The sequence below is a fragment of the Salvia hispanica genome, chromosome 4, assembly GCF_029641045.1.
Source record: "Salvia hispanica isolate PSC_SH4W2 chromosome 4, Shi_PSC_v1, whole genome shotgun sequence".
Lineage (NCBI taxonomy): Eukaryota > Viridiplantae > Streptophyta > Magnoliopsida > Lamiales > Lamiaceae > Salvia > Salvia hispanica.
In genome coordinates this window covers 48683792-48692766 of record NC_142695.1, presented here as the reverse complement: position 1 = coordinate 48692766, position 8975 = coordinate 48683792, and the positions used below count along the sequence as shown (strand labels likewise).

General features: G+C 34.2%; 3 protein-coding genes across 3 annotated transcripts; all 3 read left to right on the top strand.

The window, feature by feature from the left end:
• Positions 1 to 402: 402 nt before the first annotated feature.
• On the top strand, positions 403 to 2732 carry LOC125196863 (basic transcription factor 3-like). Its single transcript, XM_048095522.2, has 6 exons — positions 403 to 528; positions 1258 to 1325; positions 1421 to 1569; positions 1676 to 1732; positions 2158 to 2196; positions 2289 to 2732. Exons 2-6 carry the CDS (start codon positions 1258 to 1260, stop codon positions 2438 to 2440), a joined length of 465 nt encoding a protein of 154 aa, XP_047951479.1. The 5' UTR covers positions 403 to 528; the 3' UTR covers positions 2441 to 2732.
• A 791-nt stretch (positions 2733 to 3523) lies between these two features.
• On the top strand, positions 3524 to 5675 carry LOC125191618 (nascent polypeptide-associated complex subunit beta-like). Its single transcript, XM_048089010.2, has 6 exons — positions 3524 to 3653; positions 4385 to 4452; positions 4597 to 4745; positions 4848 to 4904; positions 5224 to 5262; positions 5342 to 5675. The coding sequence occupies exons 2-6, from the start codon at positions 4385 to 4387 to the stop codon at positions 5509 to 5511; spliced, it is 483 nt and encodes a 160-aa protein (XP_047944967.1). The 5' UTR covers positions 3524 to 3653; the 3' UTR covers positions 5512 to 5675.
• A 1246-nt stretch (positions 5676 to 6921) lies between these two features.
• LOC125191841 (glycolipid transfer protein 1-like) lies at positions 6922 to 8960 on the top strand. The gene is made up of 7 exons (XM_048089265.2): positions 6922 to 6988; positions 7102 to 7228; positions 7457 to 7512; positions 7995 to 8125; positions 8220 to 8355; positions 8429 to 8560; positions 8676 to 8960. The coding sequence occupies exons 2-7, from the start codon at positions 7108 to 7110 to the stop codon at positions 8709 to 8711; spliced, it is 612 nt and encodes a 203-aa protein (XP_047945222.1). The 5' UTR covers positions 6922 to 6988; positions 7102 to 7107; the 3' UTR covers positions 8712 to 8960.
• The last annotated feature ends 15 nt before the right edge of the window (positions 8961 to 8975 follow it).

Below are 8975 nucleotides of genomic sequence, written 5' to 3'. Positions count from 1 at the left end.
ATATTATCAGGTACAAAACCTGAACTTTCATGTTCCAAATACTAACATCGAACTATAGAAACAGATACCACAATTCCGTGCTAATGACACTGAAGCAACCCCACAACAATTAATGGAGCCAAACCTTTGAATGGAAATAAAAATAGTGATAACAAACATTAGACACAAAAGCATAACTAAAAGTGATAATTTATCAACAATAAATATGACGAAGAGAAAGAGTATATATATACGTAAATAAAACGAAAAAACAGTGAGAAACAATGTCTGCAGCCAAACTAAAAAAGTAAATAAAATCTTGTCATTTTTCTGAATTATCACACAAATAAATAAAACATTTTTAATTTCCTAATTTACTAATAGCAATCTTTTTATTTTGCTCAACACCCGTCTCTATATATACGTACAGATATATAGGTGGTAGTTATGATTCTGATCGAAGTTGGCGCTAGGGTTTTATTCAGTTAGAGGTTTTCGTCTAATTTTGCTTTCCTCTTCCTCAGCCTCTAATCCGAAGGTGTTGCAGAGGTAATCACTGCTCATTATCGTCCCTGTTTCGCTACTACATGTAGATTTCCAGCGTGCCTTCGGTTTTATGCTTTCGATTTTAGTTTCTTTTGTATTCTACTGGTGGTTTTCCTCTTAAACTCTGCATGCTGTTTTCTTAAATGGAATTGGTATGGTTTCTTGTTGTGTTGAGCGATTTGTTCATTTTTCTTGCTGCATAAGATATTTTCGCATCATCTGTTTATTTCTAATCAGAGGCGAATGCGATGGCTACTAGTATCAATTTTATTCTGATTGCGTGATAATTTGTTGATTTTGTTGTGCTTTTGATTTAGTGTATCTATTTTTCTCTTCTTTTGATATTTTTTCCTCTTATTGTTATCTTGCACATATGGAATGATAGAAGTAGTCAAGTAGCATTGGTTTATTTTACAATGTGGAACTTATTGTTCTTGTGATTAGTTTTGTACGTATTCATTTGCCTGTTTTTGTTATGTTCACGCCTAATGTATTAGGAAACACGCGTGAATATGTAACTATGCTGGTGCTTGAAATCAATATCTTCCCCGGTGAATTTGGGTAGTCTTTCTGAATTTCCTGTATGTAATGTAGAACTTGTGCTTAGAATAATAGGCCGTTGGATGACTTCTCTTGGGCGATTGTGATCAACGGACATGTTCTACTTGTGTAAAAATGTATACAGTACAGACTCATGACTTGCTCTACAACTCTATTTGTTGTTATTTACAGATGAATGTTGAAAAACTAACAAAGATGGCCGGTTCGGTGCGGACTGGTGGGAAGGGTACGATGAGAAGGTTTGTTCTTGATTATATGCAATAATATCTTATTTGTAGTCTTTATGACATTGCCTTGTTTGCGTTTCTAATAAATGCATTCACTTGATTTGCAGAAAGAAGAAGTCTGTACACAAGACGACTGCAACAGATGAAAAAAGGTTTCAAACTACCTTGAAGAGAATAGGAGTTAATGCTATACCTGGAATTGAGGAAATTAATATTTTCAAGGACTATGTTGTGTTACAGTTCGTCAACCCCAAAGGTATGATTTACTAGTGTTTTTATTTTACCGAATGCCCTGTCGTTCTTATCCTTAATTTGCTCTATTATTAGCCTTTTATCTAATTTTTATATTTTGATATTTTCAGTCCAAGCATCTGTTGCAGCCAACACCTGGGTTGTTAGTGGCACACCTCAGACCAAGGGTATGTTAGCTCTTTTGACTCGAAACCTTCGTTATATAGGCCATGTGGTTGAACTAAAAGTCCATATAAACTGATAGTACTTCTGTCACCAGATTAGTTTTCTTCATTTTTCAGTTTATAGATTAGAGTCTTTAGGCATCCCTTTTATGTAGGCAGCATGACAAATGACACAGCTTCATTTCTCAATTTATAGTTTAGAGACTTTAGGCATCCCTGGTATGTAGGCAGCATGACAAATGACACATACTACTTTCTCTTGATTATCTGATTTTCTATCTTGATGCTCATCATTTGTTATTCTCCATTTGTTTATGTTCGAAACTTTTTTAAAATCTCAATGGAAGGTTGCTGCATCCAACTTTTGTCTTCTTATCTAAATATATCAGAAGAGCAACTCATTTGTATTTCCTTTATTGTTCTTTCAGAATTGCATGAGGTTCTTCCACATATGTTTGACCTGTTGGGTAAGTGTAGTTTTTCTTTCGTTTGTTAACTTGTGATGTACAGTTTTAACAAATATCTGTACTTAAAACAACTTAATTTTCAAAAATTCCAGGCCCGGATAACTTGCAGCATTTTAGAAATTTAACAGCAGAACATTTCCTGGCTGCTACTGCTGCAGAAGAGGGTAATGGCGACGTACCCGAACTTGTTGCTGGTGAGACGTTTGAAGCTGCCGCAGAAGAGGGACATACCGATACCTCTTAAGGGTTCTATTATCAGTTTTGGAATATCTGTTGCAATACTTTGTCTATGATGAAACTAGGTCTATGTCTCAGATTAGTAACTCAAATCGACCGTGCTTTACTCGATTCATATATCACTTTGCTTTGAGTGAAGCATCCATGATAGCCATTCAAGTATGATATTATGTTTTGATGAGTAGTTGGTAATTTTGTCTTCTCATTCATTTGGTATTCTGTGGCCTAATGTGTAATCCTCAAGCTTGAGCACCAGAGCCGACTACTCTAATGACTAATAGTAATTCATTAGAAGTTTTTTCTTGCTAAATTTCATTTTGATGCTTGATTGTTAGTGATCCTATTTATATACATATATCCATGAACTTTGGTTAGTAAATGAATTGAACTCAACGATATTTGACTAGTTAACTAGTGAACAATATTTTAGAACTATTATATAAATACAATATACGTAGATGTTGTGTTATATTTATAGTCAAGGACTATTTTACTAAATGTTTGGTAGCGGTGATAACTCATTTAGGGAATAATTACTCCGTAGTATATTTTGTCATTGCATTCGCAATGATATACTAGTACTATCATCTAAATAAACAATTAATATATTTTAAACACTATTCTAAATTTAAAATGGACAAAATAAGTAGGGTTGTTTTATATAATTGACAAAGTTCAAGGGTTAGATCTACGATGCTATGCAAAGGAAATTTTTATAAATAAGATATATTGATCACTAAAATCACAAACTTTGGCTAAATTTTGGTAATTTCTATGTAAAAGTTATTTAAAATATCATAAATTTTACATTCTATAGTATTTGTTATTTTCTAACTCAATCCAAATAGATATCTTCAAGAATAACTTATTTTACGTGGACAACTATGAAACGTGTAAGATAAAAAGCCATATGCACATTAGCTATTAGGATATAGTAATTGATGAAAATAACAAACAAAAATGTACATCTATGATATTTTAGTCCAATTTTAATGTTAATACTTGAAAATAACAAATTTTAGCCTAAATTTATGATTATAGGGACCAATATGTCCCTTAAAATTTTTAGTAATCAATAAACTTGCGACTATTAACATAGAAAGCGTGTTTGTGCTCTTGCAATTGCATTTGGGGCTAGGGTTTTACTATTTGGTTATCCTCTCTTTGGCACTTGCACCTCTCCCTCTCTCTCCACAGTGCTTCTTCACATTTTCGCAGAGGTAATTGCCGTTCTCTCTTCTTTGCATGTAGATTTACTTTCAGCTTGCGTTTTGTTTTATTTCGAATTTACTTTCTTTTGTTAATACTGTTGGGCAAGGCGATGCTGGAGGTTTTCTACTTTTAAACCCTGCTTATACTTCCTTGATTGTAAATCAGTGTATTCCTTCTCTTCTCTGTTGGTGTTTAGCGATTTGTTTCTTTTCCCGCTGAATAAGAATTTTTGGCATGATTGGTTGGTTTATTTCTCGTCGGAGGCGATGGTCTTGTAGTTTATGTTTGGATCAAGCGCGTATCATGTACCCATTATTTTCTGATTGCGTGGTAATTATTTGCTCATCATATGATTTCTGTTGTGTTGTCCCCTTTTATTTATTGTATTTTTTCTTACTTGTGCTTTTTTCGTGGTCTTGCACACTTGAAATGATAGAGATGCTCTTCCTTTAGCTGCAAAATGTGATCTTTACACTTGAAATGATGGAGATGCTCTTCCTTTAGCTGCAAAATGTGATCTTTATTGCTGTGGTTATAAGTTCTTGTAAATGTTTGTCTATTGTTGTTATATTATATTATATGTGTGCTGAATTACTGTTAGAGTGAGAGGCAGTCCTGTGGACGACTTCGTTATGGCGATTCTGTTTGTTGGTGTGTTGAGTTATTGTAGATATATATGTAACCGGCACACATTACAGACTATGATGTTTTATCTGACTCTCTATGCTGTTCTTTACAGATGAATGTTGAAAAATTAATGAAGATGGCCGGTTCGGTCCGCACCGGCGGGAAGGGTACAATGAGAAGGTTTGGTCCTGATAATGTGCAGCAACTTTTATTTATAGTTTTGACTGTGTTGCCAAGACAAGACTATGAGTTATAGAAGAGCAAGCATCCTTTCAACTTTACTCTGTTTGTGTTTTAACAAAAGCATTTATTTATGGTTTGCAGAAAGAAGAAGGCTGTACACAAAACGACCACAACAGATGACAAAAGGCTTCAAAGTACCTTAAAGAGAGTAGGAGTGAACGCCATACCTGGAATCGAGGAAGTTAATATTTTCAAGGAAGATGTAGTTATACAGTTTGTCAATCCAAAGGGTATGAGCTACTGGGATTTTAATTTTATGCAATACTCTCACGTTCTCATCTGAATTGTTATTTCAACCTTTTTTCTAATTTTTCTTTTTTTGTTATTTTCAGTCCAAGCATCTGTTGCTGCCAACACCTGGGTTGTTAGTGGCACTCCTCAGAACAAGAGTATGTTTACTTGGTTATGTTGACTCGAAAACCTACTTTACATAGCTGATTTAAGATTTAAAGACCCTCTCAAAAAAGATTACGGCTTTAACATGACTTGTTTACGGCCAGCATTACACATATATGGCTCTATGTACAGTACTTCTCTCGTTTGATCGTCTGATTTTCTTTCTTGATGCGTATCATTTGTTATTCTATATCTGTTATGTTCAACTCAACATTTGTTGTATCAAAGAAAACTTGCTTTGTTCAACATTAGTCTTTTAACCTTTACTATATGGAAGTTTAATTCGTTGCAACTCTTCTATCGTTCTTTCAGAATTGCAGGACATTCTTCCTCAAATCATCAACCAGTTGGGTAAGTGCAGTTTATTCTTTCTTTTGGTGTCTTTCTGGAAAATCTCTACTAAAACTTTCTTACTGTATGTAATTCTCAGGTCCGGATAACTTGGAGAATTTGAAAAAGTTAGCAGAACAGTTCCAAAAGCAGGCACCAGGTGGTACAGCTTCTGGCACTGGTGAAGATGACGACGACGATGTACCCGAACTTGTAGCTGGTGAGACGTTTGAAGCTGCCGCAGAGGAGGAACACAAACAGACCTCTTGAGGACCTCTATTTTCCAGTTTTTGACCGTCGCTTACATTTTCCATGTTTCTGAAAGATCTTACATTATGAGCCCTATTTGCAAGCTAGTTTCTATGTCACCATATTTTGAATGAACGTTCTATGTAAGCAAAATATGATTGAATCAATATGCCTTGTTCGGTTTATGTCGGTTGACCTTCTAATTACATTTGGTTTGATTTTGCAATAAGATGAAAAATCGATTCAGATTCGCTGAATTCTAGTCCGGCTTGGTATATGTTTTGGTTGTTACGTTGATAAATGTTTATTTAGATTAAAAAAAAAAAGAGTCTTGCATTATAGTGGTAACGGGTCACGTTTATGGAATTTATAAAATTGATAATAGAACAATTTTGACATAATTTTAATTCAAGATGTAGATCTGTTCATGTTTTAGGGTCTAAACTGGGTCTCCACAAAACAAGAGTATGTTTCTGTCGCCAGATTAGTTTTCTAATACATGTGTTTAAGGTTTAAACAACTCTGGATTTTAGTCACATTACAAATATTACACCGTATACTTGGTCTTTGATCATCTGATTTTCTTTGATCATTCGTTATTCTCCGTTTGTTTTGGTTCTTTCGTTATCTCAATGAAAGCTTGCTTTGTTTAACATTTGTCATCTAATATGGAGTAAAACATATCAGAAGTTGAATTCATTTGTAATTCTTTTCTGGCTCTTCCAGAATTACAGGACATTCTTCCTCAAATCATCAACTGTCATTACAAAAATCTACCCAAAATAACTTAATTTTCATAATTCCCGGCTCCAGATAACTTGGAGAATTTGAAATAGTTAGCAGAGCAATCCCTGAAGCAAGCACTCGCCGGCTGCTGGAAGTGGACGGCGATGTACCAGATCTTGTAATTTTAAGCTGCTGTGGAAGAGGAGGGACGCACTCTCAGGCCTCTTAAGGATTTTTGGACCGCATATTAGCCGGAAAACTCCATCTTGGGAAATTGAATTTTTCCATTTCATCTACGCGTCACAAAAACATTGCCACTAGACACACCACCTGGATTTAATTTTGCTGGACTACTTGATAATGTAAAATTGAATACAAAAGCAATTGGTTTATACTTGGTGAATTATCATGTCTATGGTTTGTGACAAAGACCTAAATTAATTAGTAGTTCGTCTAGCTAATAGCAATAAAAATAGAGAATCTAGCCAATAATATTGTCGAGAACTAATATAATGTTTAAATTACGTTATGCATGCATGTTTTATTTTACTACGTAACATATATAAAAGTAAAAGATATGATGTGAATATTGGATGAAAATCCGATCCTCCAGGCACTCCGACCAACTAGCAACATGGATTCCCATTTTCTATTTCTTTTTTCTTTTAGTGGAAATAATAATATGATACTCCACAAGAATATTTCATTTGAATTTTAACCTCATATAAATAATCCACTTCTCTCAGGATCGGTTCTTGATCCCCATCCTCTGGTATATGAATTTTTTGCTAAAGTTTTCACATGTTTACGATTGATCAATGAATTCCACAGCAATATTTTTTTTAAATGGCAAAATATTGATCTGGATTTTGTTGAATTTTGCAGAAAGAAATGGCGGAAAGTAGTGTGTTCAGTTGTTGTGTGGAAGGATTAAAACATGTGAAATCTGATCATGGAGATCTGATGACCAAGCCTTTCTTGGATGTCTGCAAACTTGTTTTGCCAATTTTAGGTCCCTTTCATTTGTTGTTATGTTTATCATTTTCCATTTTCATATTCTTTCTATCCTAAATTACTGATTTTGAAAATGTATCGGGTTGGGAACCCTGGCTCCTACATTTTCGAATAAAATGTTTGAACAAAATCAATAATATTTACACTTTTTTTTATAATCAAAGATTTATCTTTTTGTTTTTTTACCAAGAATACGAGTTAACTTCTTTGCATTCTACAATAATAGATAAATTTGGCGCTGCGATGATAGTGGTTAAATCTGACATTGGTGGTAATATATCGGTAAGATTTTCTTTCTTTTTGGCCATCTACAAATATGTTGTGTTTTGACATAGTAATAAATTTTAAGGGTAAATATGTTTTAGTGTTTAACCAAAATGTCACAACTTCAAGATAATTGACAAAAGACACCCAACATCTTAGAAATATCCGGTAAATAAATTTCCGAACGAAAGTGCCCTAGATTTTCTGTAGACGCTGGACATGCTAGCAAGCCAAGAACAATGTTGGCAACTAGCCGAAAATCCATGGCCAATTTTGTCCGGAATTTATTTTTTGGGTCATTTTCAAGTGAAAACTAACATGTTAGACTATTGGTAATTTCGTTAAAACACTTTTTAAATGCCGGCGTATATGAAGAACATTGATGTTGTGATGCTACTAAGTTTATTAAACAACTGAAACTTTTAGTATTAAGCAAAAATAGAAGCAAAACAATTGATATAGTGTAAATAAAGAGGGTTCAATTTTTGAATAATGTGTAGAGGCTGGAGTCTAAGTATGATTCAAATCCATCAAGATTTAATTACCTATTCACCTTGGTGCAAGCTGAAGTTGAAACCTCAACTGCCAAGTCATCTTCCAGTTGCACCAATGGACTCCTCTGGCTCACCAGGTGCAACCTTTTTCTTCTATTTCTATATCTATTTCTATTTCTCACACATTAAAGAAAATGTACTAGTTTTGAAGGTTAATATATACGATTGCAGAGCGATGGATTTCATAGTTGAGCTATTCCGCAATCTAGTTGAGCATCAAGATTGGTCGATGTCACAAGTTTATAACGACGCATATGCCAAAACCTTGAAGGAATGGCATGGTTGGCTTGCTTCTTCAAGTTTTGCGGTAATTGCAACATTAAATTTAAAGTCCGACTGTGTTATAAAAGAAAAACCTCTAATTTCTTGTTGGGAAAAAGGTTGTTCTGAAGCTTGCACCTGACCGAAAGAAATTCATGGAGGCTTTAGGCACAGCCGGTGACACCAATGGCGATATGCACAAGTTCTGCACGGAATTCTCACCAATCCTACGAAAGATCCACAAGTTTCTTGTAAGATTATTTCACAAACCAAATTCATTAGTTCATTTAACATCACTTTTATGCTATTTAATGTAACTAACCTCAAAATCTTGATTTGATGATATGAATATTGTGATTGGTGCAGGCGAGTTGTGGATTGGACAATATGAAATCTTCATGACGGTGTCCATTTGTAGCTCCTCTAAGTTGTTGCTTACCTTCTGCTGCACATCAATGAACAAGAAACCACTTTGTGCTTCTCTTAATCAAGATTTGTTTTTCTTAATTCTTTTGGACACTAGCATTGTACTAATATTATCAGGAGCTACTCATTTTTTTTGTTTTTTCAAGAAAAATCCTGTAAAAACTCATGAATCAATCCATGTTTATTTTTCTAACTTATACCAATAAAATCACCATTGCAATTTTGATTGTATATGTTAAT